The sequence below is a fragment of the Erpetoichthys calabaricus genome, chromosome 4 (genome assembly GCF_900747795.2).
Source record: "Erpetoichthys calabaricus chromosome 4, fErpCal1.3, whole genome shotgun sequence".
Taxonomy (NCBI): Eukaryota; Metazoa; Chordata; class Cladistia; order Polypteriformes; family Polypteridae; genus Erpetoichthys; species Erpetoichthys calabaricus.
The window spans coordinates 298859525-298878967 of record NC_041397.2 but is presented as its reverse complement, the minus strand read 5'-3'; the positions used below and the strand labels follow the sequence as shown (position 1 = coordinate 298878967).

At 37.2% G+C, this 19443-nt stretch overlaps 1 protein-coding gene across 1 annotated transcript in view; it reads right to left on the bottom strand.

The window, feature by feature from the left end:
- Positions 1-247: 247 nt before the first annotated feature.
- The window catches only part of LOC114651265 (uncharacterized), a 72022-nt gene continuing 52826 nt past the window's right edge, over positions 248-19443 (bottom strand). Inside the window, exons 5-9 of the mRNA XM_051926675.1 lie at positions 12967-13320; positions 8635-8958; positions 5194-5316; positions 2307-2371; positions 248-370 (exon numbers count right to left, since the gene is read on the bottom strand). Of these exons, the coding sequence (XP_051782635.1) occupies positions 248-370; positions 2307-2371; positions 5194-5316; positions 8635-8958; positions 12967-13320 (989 nt within the window). The remainder of the gene's footprint in view (positions 371-2306; positions 2372-5193; positions 5317-8634; positions 8959-12966; positions 13321-19443) is intronic.

Genomic DNA, 19443 nt, shown 5'->3' with positions numbered 1-19443 from the left:
CCCACTCGAAAGGACATTATCTGCAACTTGTTGAGTGGTTTTTCATTACTTTCTTACTTCAGTTATACGGGGTCACCATACTGGTGCCCAAACACTTTAACATTATTTTGTTTATTCCTTAGAATATATATTGTATATATATGAAACATCTTTGTGGAGAAGATAATATGTAGAAAGCCCAGATCACTGAACACATCATTATAAATTATTTTTAAAAGTCAGCATGATGGCAACATTTGTCAGGCAGTCACTCTTCTGGGAGATATCTAACACAAGTGTAGGTTGTGCTGGTGTCATCTTTGTCTATCATTCTTCTTGGCTTCCTTTTTCTTTGACCAAAATCCAAGACAGAATAGTTGACTTCCTGACACTGCAAACAAAAATGAAGGCACTTTGAAACAATTGCTGTTTTTTCCATTTCTTAGGATAGCTATTTCTTTACTAAGCAAATGCATTCCTTATCATAGTATTCAATTATAATGGAGCCTTTGTGTTCCTATTTAATTACTTTATTAGTCTATCACATTAAGATGTTAGTTGTGTAAAATATAGAGGAACTATAAAACATTTCCTTAAAGTACTTATTTTAAAATGTCACTGAATGTGCATGCCAGTAGTGGCCAAAGATAGATAGATAGATAGATAGATAGATAGATAGATAGATAGATAGATAGATAGATAGATAGATAGATAGATAGATAGATAGATAGATAGATAGATAGATAGATAGATAGATAGATCTGCGGTGGGTTGGCGCCCTGCCCGGGATTGGTTCCTGCCTTGCGCCCTGTGTTGGCTGGGATTGGCTCCAGCAGACCCCCGTGACCCTGTGTTCAGATTCAGCGGGTTGGACAATGGATAGATAGATAGATAGATAGATAGATAGATAGATAGATAGATAGATAGATAGATAGATAGATAGATAGATAGATAGATAGATAGATAGATAGATAGATAGATAGATAGATAGATAACAGAAGTGCAAATTGAGCAATATATCAGCAAGCAGGCAAAAATTCCAAGCCAAATACTAAAACCAAATGTATTTGCTGAAGATACTGGTTTTCTTTCACCAACAAGTACTACAGTAGATGAAATGGTCAGATGAGAACAAACAACGCAATTTGAGCTTACATGCACCACATGCACTTTCACATGAATTGAAACTACAGTCCCATGGCAACGACGACAACTGAATAGCCACCCTGGTGATGTTACCAAAATAAAAAATAAAACAACAACTATCTATCCTTTTTCTTATCTAATTTTCTGATTACAAATGTGGTTTACATTTTGACAGATCCGGATTTCTCTACTTGCTCCTGACAATTTACTTCTCTCCACTTTCGGTATCAACATCACCATTGTCACTTTTCCTCTAACAACATCATCCAGTTTTTTTTATTCTTACTGAATCGTCTGATTAAGATATCTATAGGCCTATCGAAGTCACTACTGTAAGTACTTAGAATTTGAGTTTGAGAACATTCTTGTGCATTATTATACCTCGTTAGTTATGTTATTAGTATGATTTAACTTTATTTTGTTGTTATTCTGAAATGCTGTTTTTTTTCTTATTGCTATATACTGCCTGTGTAAGACAAGTTGAAATCTAAGAAATCAATGCAGACCTCATTGTTCACATTTGCAGTGCACCATGTATTTAGAATGTATTTTGTAATTCATGTACTAATAAAGTGCATTGCATTTATCATTCCAACAGATGGCACATCAGAAGCATTAGTAGTAATAAAATGCATTGCTACTAATATTGTAATGCGCCATCTGTTGCACTGCCAAATGCAATGCACATGTCTCTGTTATATACCATTTGATATGCTATTTATAAAAGCTGTGTTAATATTTGTGATGTGCCATCTGTTGAAATGACAGAGACATGGAACTGGATGGACACTCTGAGATATAGGCTCACAGAACTTATCCTTTAATTAAGGTGGTTATTTGGATGTTGCCATTTAGTAGCACACATTTCACAGTGACGGCCGTTTTGTTTACAATAATGAAGTCTACTGCTCTGCGGTGGGTTGGCACCCTGCCCGGGATTGGTTCCCTGCCTTGTGCCCTGTGTTGGCTGGGAATGGCTCCAGCAGACCCCCGTGACCCTGTGTTCGGATTCAGCGGGTTGGAAAATGGATGGATGGATGGATGGAAGTCTACTGCTAGATGTGTTAAGCAGATGTTGTCACTGTGCATGATGTCATCATGAAGAGACTATTTAAAATGGTGACATGAATTTTAAGGAAAAATAAAAACTGGATTTTTTTTTGAGCTGCTTTAGGAATTACCTGAGGATTGTCTGAGACTTCATTAGAACTTTGGTGACATGATGAAACATTCAAGTCATCTTTACCTGGAAACATAAGAGAAAGAAGATGAGCATGAAGGTAGTTCTATACCATACGCTGAGAGTTTAAGGCCCATTTTGATCATCTAAAGAGCAATTTATATTCAAAGGATCTCATACTCTGTAATTGGAATTACCACAACAAATGGCCAAGATTTGAAATCAACAACAACAACATTTATTTATATAGCAAATTTTCATACAAAAAAGTAGCTCAAAGTGGTAAACGCTGGCATGTGGCACTGCTTGCCCCTGTGTTAGTGTGCCATATTTGGATGTTGGCAAAGCCAAAAACATTTTACAGTTTTTCCAAAAAATGTCCTACCAGGAGTAGCAAATGACCATTTTCTAAAATCTTTGTTAACAGATAGCTTCTTTAGGGTCTGAAACTTGAAGCAATTCTCTTTCATGGAATGAAGTAGGAAAAAGAAACAGGAGTGAAGTAACATGGGTGAGTGTCAGTAGGTAAGACTGCCTGCCTGCCATCTTAGATTCTATCAGCTCGATGTCATTACACGTCATAACTTCAGTTAACATGGGGTAGCAACAGGGTGTCAACCCCAACATCAAGATGGCAGCCATTCAAAATAAACCAAATGCTTACACCAACAATATAACAAAACAAATTTTACTTAAAATGACAAAATAAATGACAAATATATTTGAAAATGAGATGTACACATTCCAAAAGACTTCAGTAATAACAGTGGTAGGTCTGTGTGAGTTTTCCTCAAAGTCAGTCTTTCTTCCACATCGAGAAGAAATGCAGATGAAGTTACTTGTTAACTGTGTGTATGTGTGCCCTGCAATGGCCTAGCACTCCATCCAGGATTGTATCCCAGCTTGTGCTTAGTGCTGCAGTAATAATCTCTGCCTTCCTCACAGCCCTAAATTGGATTAAGCATGGTTTTCTACACGGTCCTCCCATTTTAGGGCACCATAATGTTTGGGATGATTGGTGTCACAGATGTTTGTGATTCCTCAGGTGGGTTTCATTGCTTCATAAGATACCTTGGCTTGCTTCTACCCTTTGGAGTCTGTAGTTGTCATTGTTCCACATTAAGGAAAAAAATTTGGCCAATGTAAGCCAAAGAAGCCATTATGAGGCTCAAATACAAGAATAAAACAATTAGAGACGTCAGTAAAACCTTAGGATTCACTAAATCAGCTGTCTGGAATATCACAAAGAAGAATAAATGCACTGGTGAGCTCAGTAATCACAAAGGGACTGGTAGGCCAAAGAAGTCCTCCACTGCTGATGACAGAAGAATCCTCACTATGGTCAAGAAAAAGCCTCAAACACCTGTCTGACAGACCAGAAACAGTCTTCAGGAGGCAGATGTGTGTGTGTCAGAGATGACCATCTACAAAAGACTTCGTGAACAGGAATATAGAAAGCACACTGCAAGATGAAAACAACTAGTTAGCCACAGAAAAGGATGGCCTCACTACAAAGTGATAAAACCGACTTTAAAGAGCCTGAAGAATTCTTAAATAAGGTCTTGTGGACAGACGAAACAAAGATGAACCTGATCAGAGTGATGGCAAGAGCAAAGTGTGGAGACCAAAAGGAACTGCCCAAGATCCAAAGCAGACCACCTCATCTGTTAAACATGGTGCTGGTGGGGTTATGGCTTGGGCATTCATGGCTTCCACAGGTCCTGGCACACTTTTCTTCATTGATGATGAACTGCTGACGGCAGTGGCACAGTGAATTCTGAGGTATGTAGAAATGTTTGATCTGCTCAAGTTCCAATAAATGACTCCAAACTCATTGTATGGAGCGTTGTCCTACAACAAGATGACAATCCAAACATACTGCTAAGGCAACACATGAGGTTTCAAAGCTAAAAAATGGCCAAGCCAATCGCCTAATTTAAATCCAACTGAGCAGGCCTTCCCTATGTTGAAGAGAAAACTTAAGGGGACAAGCCCCCCAAACAAGCAGGAGCTAAAGATGGCTGCATTAGAGGTTTGGCAGAGCATCACCAGAGAAGATCCTCAGCATCTGGTGATGTTTGTGAATCTCAGACTTCAAGCAGGCATTGCATGCACGACAAAAGTCTTAATATGATGGCTTTAATAGATCTGCCATTGCTGTTTCATTATGGTACCCTGAAAAAAAGAGGGCCATGTAGAAAAAGAGTTGTCATTTCCACAAGGTGTGACAGAAATGTATGCAAATCCCCTTAATTTAAAATCTTCAATGTGTACTTCAATCACATCTGAATTGTTTGATTTGTAATTTTAAACTGTGGGGCAAAGGGGGAAATCAAGGAAAAATGTGCCTTTTCCCCAAACATTTTAGAGGACATTGTATGTTAAAAGTTGTGTGATTTGTCTACAAATGTATATTTCAAGCAATTAAATATCATCAATATGCAGTATTATAATAACCAATCAGCAAACATTTTACTGAACTACTTACAGAATTTCAGAGTCGCTGGAGCTCAACCAGCAGAGTGGAGCACACAGTAAGGACCAACCCTTTGATTGGGTGCCCATCCGCCACAGAAACAATTTAGACTTGTAAATCAGCCTAACGTGTGAGAAGAAAACAAACGTAAACCTGCACAAATGGTGGCTATGATCTCAATGCTGTCTCTTGGACCTGTGAGACATTAGTACCAATCTACAGTGCCACCTTATCAAATGTTACATGAAAAAAATATATAAATATAAGGATGTACACTATTATAACATATTTAACAGTGCTTGTTGCTGACATGCTTTATAAATATCCAACATTAGCACTTAAAGTATTTTGTGAGTTAATACAACGTTTAAATATTCATGTTACAAAGATATATTTTTAGGTGAGAACTCACTTTTGCTGTACCCACAGGGGCATCCTTTCTTCACGGCCAAATACACAACTGACACCACCAAGATGGCGTTAATTAGACCCAATATAAGGACAGCCGGATTCATTCTCAAGCGGTAATCATTTCCTGGGAAAAATCACATTTGGGAATAACAGCATGTATCATAAAACAGAAAATCTGTATAACAGACTTAACTACTAAGATGTTTTCTGGGTTTATAAAGTTTTTTTAGGTAGGTAGAAATGAAGTCAGTTGGTAGGCAAGGAACCTGGTAGGTTTTTAGGCGTTCTTTCCTTCCTTTGATCTAAAGAGGTTGGAGATGAGATATTAGTACACTTTGCCACCCTCTGAGTCAACTCTTTACCCTTAGTTAACACTAGAATTCCTAAAGTCAATGAACAAACTCATAATACAGCTTTTTTTTGTAAATGTGCTGATCAGCACAAGCAGCAAGGAACCTTCTATCCCATCCCCTGCCTTGATGGAGCTCAACTCGGGGGAAAAGTTCTCCCAGCTCAAACCAAGGCTCCTTATCTGCGTGTGAGGTCAGGTGCCCGGAGTCGTATAGGGTAAATAATACAGTGTATCGTTATTTGGAACACATGCATTTCATGTGTGTTCTGTGTCTACAAAGATGTGGGTAAGTTTAGGATGAAGGGAAATGCCAGACAAGAAATGCTGAACACATACCTAAAACAGAAAGTTTTTCCATGTTATACTAATAATGATGTGAAGTGTATAATGTGTGAAGACTTTAGTCCAAATATCAAATAAACACATGCGCTTTTATTCAAGAATGTGACCTAAGGAAAAATAAATTCAATTTACATGTTTGTGTCAATGGTCCAATGATATACTGTATTATTTACCCTGTACAACTTCAGGCACCTCACAAGCAGAAAAAGAGCCTTGGCTTGAGCTGCGAGAACGTTTTTGCCTGAGTTGAGATCCGTCAAGGGGGGTGGATGAGATAGTAGGCTACTTGCTGCTTCTGCTGATAAACACATTTACAAAACAAAAACTGCTGATGGAGAGGTGCAAACAGATTTAAGGTGGGCCGGGATTACAAGTTTTTTCATTGGCTTCAGGGATTCCAGTGTTAAGCCCCTTGAATGCCTCCCATACATACGTGTGTGACAACTTAATATCCCAAGATGGATCTGCACTGGTATCTGGAAGGCTGCCAGTTCAATTCCTGTTACTGCATACTCCGTTGAACCCTTGAACAAGACCCTTAACCTGAAAATTGCTCCAGGGGCACAGTACAATGGCTCACTCAGTGCTCTGACCTCCAAAAGGTCATGCAGAAAAACAATTTCCCCTCAGGGATTAACAAAGTGTATCCAATAAACTAAGTATATCCAAGACCAACTACCGGTAAGGAGCTCATACTGTTTACATGTGTGCAGGAGCACAAGTACAAGGGGCCTTTCATGGACTGATTCTTTGTAACGAGTTTGGAGTTTCATGCTATTTTGTTAGTGTCTGGTCAATATCAGAATAAGCGGGTTTAGAAAATGAATGAATGCCTGCAAAGACAAAAAAAACAGATGTACGAATTTTTTTTAGGGGTTGCCAAGTTTAATAAGCGTACTGAAGTTTGTTGCAAGTCTATGCACTATTGAAGGAAGGATCTATTTTATGATGGCACTGCCAAAGGCACTGAATATAATATAAATCATCTACAACTCACATTCCAGGAGAGCCACAGTGGGTGCAGAGTTTTTTGTTTAACCATTTTGTAATTAGAAACCAATTATTGTTGAAGAAGAAGTGAGATGTGGCAGAAATTAGAATGTGGAGATGGATGTGTGGAGTTACAAAAAAAGATAGAATAAGAAATTAGACAATCAGAGGTACAACAAAAGTGGGAGAGATATCTAAGAAAGAACATGAAAACAGGTTGAAGTTGTATGGACTTGTGATGAGGAGAAACAATGACTACTGTATGTGGGCAAAAGAGTGAGGGGAATGGTAATACAGGGGAAAAGAAAGTAAGGGAGGCCAAAGCAGAGATGGATTGATAAAGAAAAAGAAGATCTGAAGGAAAAGGGTCTCACTGACGAGTAGGGGCAGGATCAAGCTGTACGTAGAAGGAAAGTCCAGGAAAGTAGGGAGCTGAATGAAGAAGGAAAGTAGGTTGAAGTGGTATGGAGAAGTGACGAAGAGTGTCAAGAAACATGTGGGCAAATGAACGATGGGAATTGAAGTACAGGGAAGAGAACGTGAGGGAAGCCAAAGTGGAGATGAATGGATAAAGTAAAAGAAGATCTGAAGGAAAAGGGTCTCACTGGTGAGTAGGGGTAGAATCAAGCTGTTCATAGAGGGAAAGTCCAGGAAAGTGGGTAGCTGAATGGAGAAGGAAAGTAGGTTGAAGTGGTATGGACATGTCATGAAAAAACCCTATGAATATGAGGGTAAAACTATGATAGGAATAGGGAAAAGCAAGTGATGGAGGATGGGTAAAGTAAGAGAAGATCTGAAGGAAAAGAATCTGACTGTGGAGGTGGTGGTATAGGATCGAGCTGAATGGAAAAGGTTGATCAAGCACATCTACACCCCATAGAAGTGGGAAAAGATGAAGAGGAAGAAGAAGCTTCCAATTAAGAAGTTATTTGTTTCTACAGAAACTGTTTAAATTTTAGACCACCAAGATACCTGGTCATCATTTACCATGATTAACATCACCTTATTGTTAAGAAAATGAGAAGAAATAAGGTCTCTGAAGTCAATTAAAAATAAGTAAAAAGAAATGTGCTCATTAGCTCCGGTAACTGGATACTAATTAAGAAAATGGCTGGAATGAAAACCTGCAACCGCTTGTGGCCCCTAAAGGATCTGAGTTCTACACCCCTGACCTTCAGTGTTTTTAAAAAAAAAAATCAAAAATACCCAATAAATCACTCAGTCAGAGCCACAGAGGAATGTTAAATGAAACAACATGGCCTATGATGACTGAAGATTAACATTTAAGAAAAACGTGAGAAATCAAGGGAGAATTAATGGATATAAATAAATATATACAAATAAAATGAAAATAACAAAATGGATGGTGATTTACTCAGTCACCATACAAACCTCTACAAATAAATCAAACTAAATGTCATTAATTCCCCAAAAAAGAAAAAGTAAAACACTTGCAAAAATACTTTGCTTTATGAAAAGTAACTACAAATATATTAGTATATTTAATATGTTGCATTATTAAGTGCATCAGTTCATGTCATGCATGTGAATCCCTGTCCGTGTGTCATGTGGTCAGCTGAGAGCTCTTCTAGGGATCATCAAGTAAGCAGTCACAAATTAAGGGTACACATAGTATAGTGTTGGAAAATTACTTTTGTAAATAAATGACATTATATAAACATGCATGCATTGTATTCATGTATATTTATGATAAAATATTTTGCTGTTTTTTTAGATATTTAATATTTGTTTTGTTACCTGTGAGTTCTGTTCCGTTTCCTAGTAGGATTTCTCCACACTGCACTAAAGCACAGTAGTAGGTTCCAGCATCCTCAGAGCTGTAGTTCAGCTTTTGCAAACTGTAAATGCATTCTTGAGAACTAGTATCACATTTTATTAGACTTTTTTCTTTCGGGTTTATGATGCCTTGATAAGATCCTCCCAAGGTATGATGAAACCAGTAAACGTTGTATCTTTCTTTGAGACCACCGCTCTTTATTACACACTCTAAAGTAACATTGTCTCCTTCCTGGATTGGTTTCAAAACAGGTGGCTGACGAATTCTTCTTCTCAACACACTATCTGCTTGGAGATATATTGGTTATTTAGTATTTTTACAAGGTGGTAACAATAGGCTTATATTTAAAGAGGTACAAGGAAATGAAAGGAATTAACATTTTCAGTTTTCTTTTGATATTGTTCTACTGTCATTAGACATGCACATAAGAATGTCACTGTACACATAAAACAAAACATGAACTTGAACCTCAAGATTATAGAAACCCAAAAAATCTCCTTTTATAAAGTCACCAGACAAGCCCCCTCTAATCTTGGGTAAATATACAAAGTATACACTAAATTGTTCACTTTCTGTCTGTTTTTCCTGATAAAGGTCAGAGTGGCAATATACTAATCTGGAAGATCCAGGCTTCCCTATCCTCAGCAACTAATTCCCGCTTCTTTTTGGGAATTCCCAGGCAATCCTAAGAAAGCATGACCCTACCCGCATGTTCTGGGTTTACTCTTGGTCTTCTCACAGTGGGTTTTCACTGGTAAACCCACCATTGGAGGACATTCATGTCCATACCACTTCAACTGACTTCACTTGAACTAGAAAAACAGAGTTTCTACTACATTGCTAAGATTCTGAACCCATAAAGAGTGAGTTAGCATCTTTGCATAGCAATATAATTTTGGTTTCCCCTGAAAATCTCTTTCTTTTTGGACCTGGCACAGAGAAGGAGAAGATAGAAAAGCAGACTGAGTCACAGATCAAAGGTTTAGCTTGAGGACTTAGTTCTCCTTCACCACCATTGACTGTGTGGCGAGCGGCTGGGGGTGGTACCCAGCCGGGACGCCCGGAAGGACCAGAGGAGGCATTACGCCTCCTCCAGACCACGAGAGGGCGACCACCCTGGTGGCTATGGGGACCACGGGAAAGAAGCTTGGAAGCTCAACCCTATAGGGAGGCGTGGTCACTGTTAGAGGGTGCCTGGATGCCTGAGGAGCCCTGGCCCTCAGCACTTCCGCCACACCTGGAAGTGCTGGGGTGGCGAAGACCAGGGACACCCAGAGCGCTTCTGGGTGCACAGCTGGCACTTCTGCCACACCAAGGATTGCCAGCAGTAGCTCGTTGGGAGGCACCTGGAGCATAAAAGGGGCTGCCTCCCTCCATTCGATGGCTGGAGTCGGGAGGAAGAAGGACAGAGCTCGGGAGGAGAGAAGTGGAGACGGACCTGAAGAGAGGCATTGCTGAGAGGCCTGGACTTTGTGGGTGAGAGTACAGAAGTACTGAGTTGTGTGCTGTTTCGATGTAAATATGTTCAATAAACGTGTGTTGGTGTTCGAACCATCGGTGACCACCTGTCTGTGTCCAGGCTGCTTTCCACAACTGGTACAGTGTCCATTTAGCTTATAAGGCTCTTGATTTACATGTAAATGCAGACAGTGTAACAGAATATTAGGCCATGTAGCACGATATATAGAGTACATGTAATGGGAAGTTATAATTAAGGTTTATGACACACTAGCGAGGCTTTGTGTACAGGTTTGGTCTCCATATGACATAAAAGGTACAGAAGTGCAAGAGAAAGTCAACTTCAATAGCATTTTAGAATAAGCATTCATTTCACGGAAAGGATACCCTTCTTTTCTTGCTCCTTTTATAAAGCAGCTTCAGTTGCTGGCTCTTTTCTCTTTCTCTTGGGTGGGGATTGAATTTTGCTTTGATTTGTTAAATCTGACTTGACTGTATGGAATGTTATCTGTTTCTAATTAAAACCAATAAAAATATAAAAAAAGAGAAAGTTCAAAGAAGAGCGACTAGGCTGATTCCACTCCTGAGAGGTATGAGCAATAAGGGAATGAAACTTTTCAATTTAAGCAAACAGAGATTAAGAAGTAACATGACTGAAGTGTTTCAATCTATGAAAGATATTATTACTCCAGTAGATTCCACTTGTTACTTTAAAATAAATTCTGCAACAAGAACATGAAGACTCAGTTGTAAACTTGCTGAGGGCAGATTTTGCACACAAGTTAAGAAGAGTTTGCCTTAGTCAAAGAATTATTGACACGTGGAATTAATTACCTAGCCGTGTGGTGGAGAGTAGGATTTTGGGGACATTCAGATTACGACTTCATGTTATTTTAGTGAATGTAGTTGAAGAGGATAGACAGACTTGTTTGGGTAAATGGCCTGTTGTCACAATTTTTGTAACGTTCTAATGATCACCCCTAGCAACACTTGTAAATGTCAAACACAGGAACTTGAAATCCTCTCCTCTTGCTTGTGAAAAAGAAGCCACTCTCATCTAGGAATGGACCATGGCATACAGTTTGGTGGTGCTAATCCTCATTTCGACCACATCACACTTAGCCACAACATCTATCAAACGGACACCAGAAATCACAGATGAGACTAAAAGAGCATTCATTATCCACAAAATGCAGCAATGTAACCTTTAAATACCCTTCCTGTAGAAATTATCAAGAAATTATATTACATTTGGGTGGGCTGTCCTCAATGGGTGGCTCTCCAGCAACTTTTTTCAAGTCAGATTTAGATTAGTAAGTGCGCATTTTGTAAAAGCATGGAATACTTAAGCGCGCTTCACACTTGCCACTTTGCATATTTGCCGCTTGCGTTGTGAAGGGGGGTGCTGAACACACGCTAAGGAGATGCGGATGGATCAGCTGCTGTTACCAAGCTGAGTGATCTGCATGTCGCACTGCACGTTGATCATTTAAAAGCCTGTACAGCAGCTGTCCTTTTGTCTCACTTCCTTGTCTCATGGAACGTTAAAGTGTCTCAGAGAAATTGTTTGTAAGTAGGGCATGACGTGCAAGTAGTCTCGCGGGACTTCAAAGTGTCTCTCCAAGATGATCACGTCTCAATCCAAGATTTTTTTATATAATAGATAGATATATACTGTATGTGTGTGTTTATAGTACCTATAACAAATATTATATACATATATATTTATACATGTGTATGTATGAGGGGCTGTTTAGGAAAAAAGATTGTATATATTCAAACTAATTTTTCTGAACCACTACTGTATATACAGTATATCTGAACCCATTTATATTTTTATGAACCTGTATTTTTTCTCGTCCATTCATATGTGTGTATATATATTATATTATATTATATTATATTATATTATATTATATTATATTATATTATATTATATTATATTATATTATGTTCTAAGTCCAATTCTCTTTAACATCTATATGCACCCATTAGGTGAGATTATTCGCCAGCATGATCTAAGCTTCCACTGCTATGCATTACGATCATCGGACGCTAACTTACTCACTGTACCTAAATACAGGTTAGTAACTATGGGTGGCAGAGCTTTCAGTGTGATAGTCCCTAAAATTTGGAATGCTCTTCCTCTCAGCCTTCGCAAGGAAAATCTATTATTCATTTCAAACTCCTGTTAAAAACACATCTCATCAACAAGTATTATTCATTTTCTTGTATGTAATTTCTACCCTCTTGTTAATGTGTGTATTGAATTGTAAAGTGTCCTTGAGTATATTAAAGGTTCTATGTAGATAAAACAACTTATTATTATTATTATTATTATTATATTATATTATATTATATTATATTATATTATATTATATTATATTATATTATACTGTATTATATACACACACATACTGAGTAAATTGTTCAGTCTATTTACTTCATATGTGTTATCAAATAATTTTGATTGGTTGAGATGGTAGACCATTGCTGAGCTGGTACAGTTCAGTATGTTCTCAAACCAGGTCCTTTTACAGACAGCCATAAGCATGTCTTTGAAATAACACTGGAGCACCAGTAAAAATTCACGGAAGTCGCATTAAATATTTAACAAAATACTACATTAATAAACATTAAATATATAATCCATGACAAAGTAAAAGTTATTCAATTTTCCTGTTACTAAAACATCCCGACAATGACATTTGTTACATTTTTAGTAGAGAGCTAACAATTTCAATTTCTATAAATTCTATCTGCAAAGCTCAACCGACATATCATCTAACTACTTTGAAAAGAAAAGGGCCCCTGATATACTTGCATTTAATTACCTGTGAGGCACAGTTCAGTTCCATTACCAAAGATGACATTTCCATATTTTACTACTCCACAGGAATAGATTCCCGTATCTGATAGCTCAAGGTCAGCAATTATCAGGTTGAACGTAGTGTTGTTTTTTACGATGTGATGACGAGAGCTCCCAAGAAATTCATTATGAAACAAAACCTCATCTAAAAAGCCAAAAGATGAAACTATGTATCGAGGAGACTGGCCAAACTCCTGCTTAAGCCAAATAAAGTTATACCGATGACTTGGGTTTATAAAACACTCCAAAGTTACCGATCCCCCCACTTGGGCAGTAAGAGACTGATGAGGCTGCACAACGATACTTGCAAGAGTTACACCTAGAAAATAAAAAGATCATGAAAGTGCAACAATTCTTCTTGCACATCTGAACTAGTTCCTAAATTATTACTTTAATTCTAAAGAAATGTCTGAAAAAAATAAAATGAGTCTTAAAAGTTATCAGAAACCTTCCATTTGTTTTATTTATATTAATGTGCATTTTAATTTAGAGAAAATAATAGAGTGATATGTTTAGCTTCAAAAGGTTATTATATGAAATTTAAAGTAGTCATTTCAGTATTGAGGAATTAAATGCTGTTTGGAAACGTATTACTGAAATGCACATAAAAATATATATTTTAGTTTGTATAGGAATATATAAAGAAAAGGCAGCTATGATGCCAACAATTTTCTAAACCAGCTTAGGGCTGTAGAGAAAAAGAGTTTTAAATGGGGATTACTTAGCACATGGCAAGAGCCTTCTCTGGAAAGGTCAGTATTATTAAACAAACAGTAATCAAAAAATCATACAACGTTAATACTAGGTTAAAAGAAATAGCAACTAGACAATTACAAAGCATAAATGATATTTTTTAACATGTTCATTTACATAAAAAAGGTTTCATCAAACATCTGCAGCAAGGCAGCTCTAAATTATTAAGGAAAGTATCAACTTACCACTTATAATGAAAAGGTTGCAGAGAATTTTCATGTTTTCGGTCCTCTAATATCAGGTCTCTTATGAGAAAAGGATCATTTTAAAAAATGTTACATCCTGTCTGTAGCATGAATGTCTTTTATATTACATTTGGGTGGGCTGTCCTCAATGGGTGGCTCTCCTGCAACTTTTTTCAAGTCAGATTTAGATTAGTAAGTGCGTATTTTGTAAAAGCATGGAGTACTTAAGTAGAACATTATGTAAAGAATCAGATATTGGGGGGGGGCAGGTTGATTGCATTCATTCTGTTGTTCTAAACTTTAGAAGATAGATAGATAGATAGATAGATAGATAGATAGATAGATAGATAGATAGATAGATAGATAGATAGATAGATAGATAGATAGATAGATAGATAGATAGATAGATAGATAGATAGATAGATAGATAGATAGATAGATACTTTATTAATTCCAAGGGGAAATTCACACAGAAGCTAGTGACAGTACAGTAAAACACCTGACTAATTTTCATTTTTCATGTTTATGTGTATATCCATAAGTAATACAGACTGATAAAGGAGAACTGCAGTATTTAGACATCATGTCACTCTTTTAAATATCATCAAATGCAAAATGTAGCACTACAGAAAGCAATGCTATAAAATCTTACAAATAAATTGTGCAATGAATGAAGAATTCAATTTTAGAACAGTAGAACAACCTAGACAAGAACAAGCTATTCAGCCCAACAAAGCCAACCACTTCACAACTGAGGAGAATTTCTGTGGACAGAAACACCTTCTTAATGTGAAAGGTCAGTGGACATTTTAATTGTCCTACACAGACAACTTTCGGTTTGTTCCTGCCTAGAAAACTATGACTAGGCTGTATCCATGGTTGAGTCATTTAAAGCGTTAGGGACCACCATTACCAACAGTCTAAAGTGGGAAAAGAATATCAGCTTCATAATTAGAAAGGCACAGCAGAGATTCTTAATCCTACAAAAGCTTAGGAAGATTGCCAATTCTCTATCTATCCAGCAGAATTTTTTCATTTGGCTATCATCATCGCTGTAAACTTTTCTGTCACAGAGTGGTTTTATTCCACCTTGTCCCTTTTCTAGACAAGACCACAACAGTTAGTTTGAGATGTCAAGAAGACCATTGGCTGTCAACTTCCATCAATACATGAGTCTACTGCTATTGTTAAGATTAAGAATAGAGCGAGGAAGACTGCAGCAGATCCCACTAACATGGGGTGCCTCTTAGATATCTCTGTAGTTTCCTTCCTATATCTATCCGTCCGTCCGTCCGTCCGTCCGTCCGTCCATCATCTATCTATCTATCTATCTATCTATCTATCTATCTATCTATCTATCTATCTATCTATCTATCTATCTATCTATCTATCTATCTATCTATCTATCTATCTATCTATCTATTATATAGTGACTTTCACATATCTATCTATCTATCTATCTATCTATCTATCTATCTATCTATCTATCTATCTATCTATCTATCTATCTATCTATCTATCTATCTATCTATCTATCTATCTATCTATCCAACCCGCTATATCCTAACTACAGGATCAAAGGGATCTGCTGGAGCCAATACCAGCCAACACAGGGCACAAGGCAGGAAACAAACCCCGGGCAGGGCGCCAGCCCACCGCAGGGCATGCACACACACACACACACACACACACACACACACACACACACACACCCCCTAGGGACAATCTAGAATCGCCAATGCAGTGTCTGGTCTCACCATAGCTGCCCATTCCAGGAGAAGCTTTGTTATCTCCATTCCAGATAAAAATCACACAAGGTAAGTACCATTTTAAAAAATAAAATAACAGTTTTGGGTGGTAAATTTGACAAATCCCAGTGGCACCTTTTTACCACATTACTTGGGAATTAGTGCCACATGTCATATTTAGAAATAACTTATTTTCTTTACTGTATATAGTATTAAAATATATGGGAAGACCCCATAGAAAAAATAAGCAATTTTACAGGATGTCATTTTGAGTTATCTTGAATTGCATTTAGGGATATCTCGTAAGGGAAAAGAAAGTGTTTGAATCTGCCTGACTGTTTCCAATATAACATTTAACTTTCTGTTTTGATAACACTTTTCACATAAAAAGTACTTCTTTCTTATACTTAGGACTAACTAGTTTGGGACTTCTGTGGTGGGCTGGTGCCCTGCCCGGGGTTTATTCCCTGCCTTGCACCCTAAGTTGGCTGGGATTGACTCCAGCAGACCCCCGTGACCCTGTAGTTAGGATATAGCGGGTTGGATAATGGATGGATGGATGGATAGTTTAGGACTTTACAAAATACTTAATTCAGCGATGTATTTCTGGAGTATACCATTTATCTAAAGCTGATTGGTGAAAATTAATATATTCAAATATGTTATGTAAATAAACCTAAAAGTAAAAAGGAAGTGCTCCATATGATTTCTTCATTCTGCAATGCTGCATTAGCAAGAGCACGTGGGACACCACCTGTAGGTGAAAAATAAAGGATGTCCATGTTTGGAGTTCATTTATAACAATGGCTCAACACTTTTCATTCATCTAAAGTTTTTTTTTATGCAAAAATCTTAAAATTTGCACAGGGTCATTCTAAGATGCTGCAAAGAAAATTTGAGATCTCCTAAAGTACATTTTGGACATCTTCTAATAGATATAGCTTCTCATATCCATAATTCATTTAAAGAAATCTTAAAGTTAATTTTGAGATGTCTTTAAACCTGGGGTAGGGTCCTAAATGACCATTGTGGCTGCAAGTTGTTGTCTAAAATGACTGTTTAATTAGAAACCAATCCTTGTTAAAAACAGTTCTTACTTCATTTTATTGGTTGCCAGTGTTTTAATTCTGCCATGTTAATCAATTCTTATTTTGTAAACAAGGGGGCTCTGCTCGCCAACCCCCTGGCCGGTGCTACACATGTATGTACAATTTAAACAGATTGTTATTTTCATGGGAATTGTTAAATATGCATAATCGAACTAACTATTTTACATTACAGCGATGTAATTAACCATATTAAAAAGTAGTAAAACGTAATAATTTGAAAGTAAATTATGTTTCATGTTGCGTTAGAGATATTCATTGTGTTATACCAGGGGTGGCAAACTCCAGTCCTGGAGTGCCGCAGTGGCTGCAGGTTTTCATTCTAGCCCTTTTCCTAATCAGTGACCAGTTTTAATTGCTAATTAACTTCTTTTTCCCTTCGTTTTAATAGCCCTGTTTTTAAGGATTCTTTGATCTGAATTAATTATTTTCTTCATTAAATGACAGCCAAACAGAAATCAAATGTGAAACAAGTCAACAGTTGACCAGCTAAATTGGGGCTTCAAACTCCAACTCATTTCACTCCAACTAGTTTCTAAATGAGAAGCCAATTCTTGCTGTTAATTAAACTCGTCATTTAATTCCATGGCTTGTTGCTGCTCTCATTCTGACACAGCAGACATTTCCATAACTATTGATTTTCTGTTTTTTCTAAGAACATTGTCAGAATGGTTTGGTGACCTGAGTGATCAACCTTACTGAGACCTTCACCTTTCTTTATTTTCAGATATTGTGTGATGGGCACGGGTGAGCTGGTCATGTGGTGCCTTGTATTGTGTCTCATTGTTGTTTGGCAGTTAATTAAAGAAAAAGAAACAACTAAGGTGCCTGAATCAAGTTAGTCAAAATTAAGGCAAAAGAAGTTAGTTAGCAACAAAAACTAATGAAGAAGACCTGCAGCCACTGCGGCACTCCAGGACTGGAGTTTGCCACCCCTGCGTTATATGATTTTGTTCTGTTTGACCTCAAAATTAACTTCACTTTTACTGTAAAACTTCAGTAAAAACAATTTTTATTAAATTTTACTCAATATTACATTGAATTTTGTTTCTGTGTTTGGACTTATCGCGTGACAACACAACATATGACTGCCCGTGAGTGAATTTCGTTTCTTTCTCTCTAATAAATAAATGAACTTATTCGAATGTTTGTCTCCATGATTTGTTAATTGTCTTTGCCAAAGCTATTCAAACCGGAAACTGTTAACTTTTGGCATATCAAGATCTCCTTTGTTATCTAATGTTATCCCTGAAGATGTACTGCATTACCTTTCTTGGATATATCTGTTTTTCAACAGTAATTCAGGAGGTGGAAGAACGGACGGTGTTAATGGTTGTAGATATTCTTCGTGATATTGTAAGTTGATATTTCCATCTTTCACACCATCACCACCAGCTGTTTCAGCAGTCTGTTGATACGCATTTAACCAATTTGCTGTGTAACCGATCGACAATTTTTGCAGTAATTCATTTGATTTCATTTTGTTTCTCGGTGCTAGGATTGCCCGTGTACTCATTTTTTCTGTTGCTAACCCTTCGTGATGAAATTCTTCAATAAGATTTGGACATAATAAGTCTTCTTTTATTGGAGCTGAGAGCGCAGGAACTATGTCTGACAACAGCATTCACACGAATGAGAGGGGAGAGAACCGTGTGTGTGGTTGAATATGGTTGAGAGGAGTGTCTCGTCTTGTCTCGTCTCAGGATATTCTTTTAAAATAGAGAGATTTGCTTACTATTTAAAAATATGATCCAAATGATTTGTAGCTTGAAGTGGACTATTAATTCACAGTCCTTCAAATTTTCTCTTTAGTTTCCTTTCAAATATTTTATTAAACCATACAGCTCATGATGAATACACACAGGTGAAAACAGAAACAAGTTAGATGGAAAAATGCTGGTTTCTTTGTCACTTGCATCTTATTGCTGATCAGTCACAGTTAAAACTGTGAATTCAGCCATTTAAGGCTAAAATAAGCAATCAGAGATGGTCAATCTTCTAAAATACAACTAAAAGACAACTAAAATAAAGCCTAAAAATGCTCTTCAATAGAAAATATTGACTACTCATTAAGACATTGAGATGAAACAAAAACCTGCCGGCACTTTGACCCTGCAGGACGATAAGAAAAGGTTTGTCAGTGTTAAGAGGTGGTGGCTGGAGCAGTTTGTTCCAAGATCAATTATATTTTCTATTCTCTAGAAATATTTGCTCATAAAATTAAACCTGTGAATGTGTTTGCATGCTCAGTCAACAACATCAACAACATTTATTTATATAGCTATATACCTAACATAAATGAAACAGTCCTTTTTGTATTTAGGGTTCTCATGGAAGGACTTGATGATGATGGTCATGCAGACTTCTGGCTTTTAATCCATCAATGTAGGAACATCACGGTGCTTTGATTAGGTGGTAGTGGCGCAGGTCGCCACCACAGAAAACCACAGAAAACCGGGAAAAAAAAACAGAAGAGAGAGTAGGGGTTAGTATGGATTTTGGAGCCACTATGAATAGTTATGATAATTAATGAAATATACAGAGTATCAGGATTAAACTAAAATGAAGTTAAGAGAAAGCCATGTTAAAGTAAAGTAGTGCATTTTTAGCAGTTTTTTAAAGTGCTCCACTGTATTAGCCTGGCAAATTC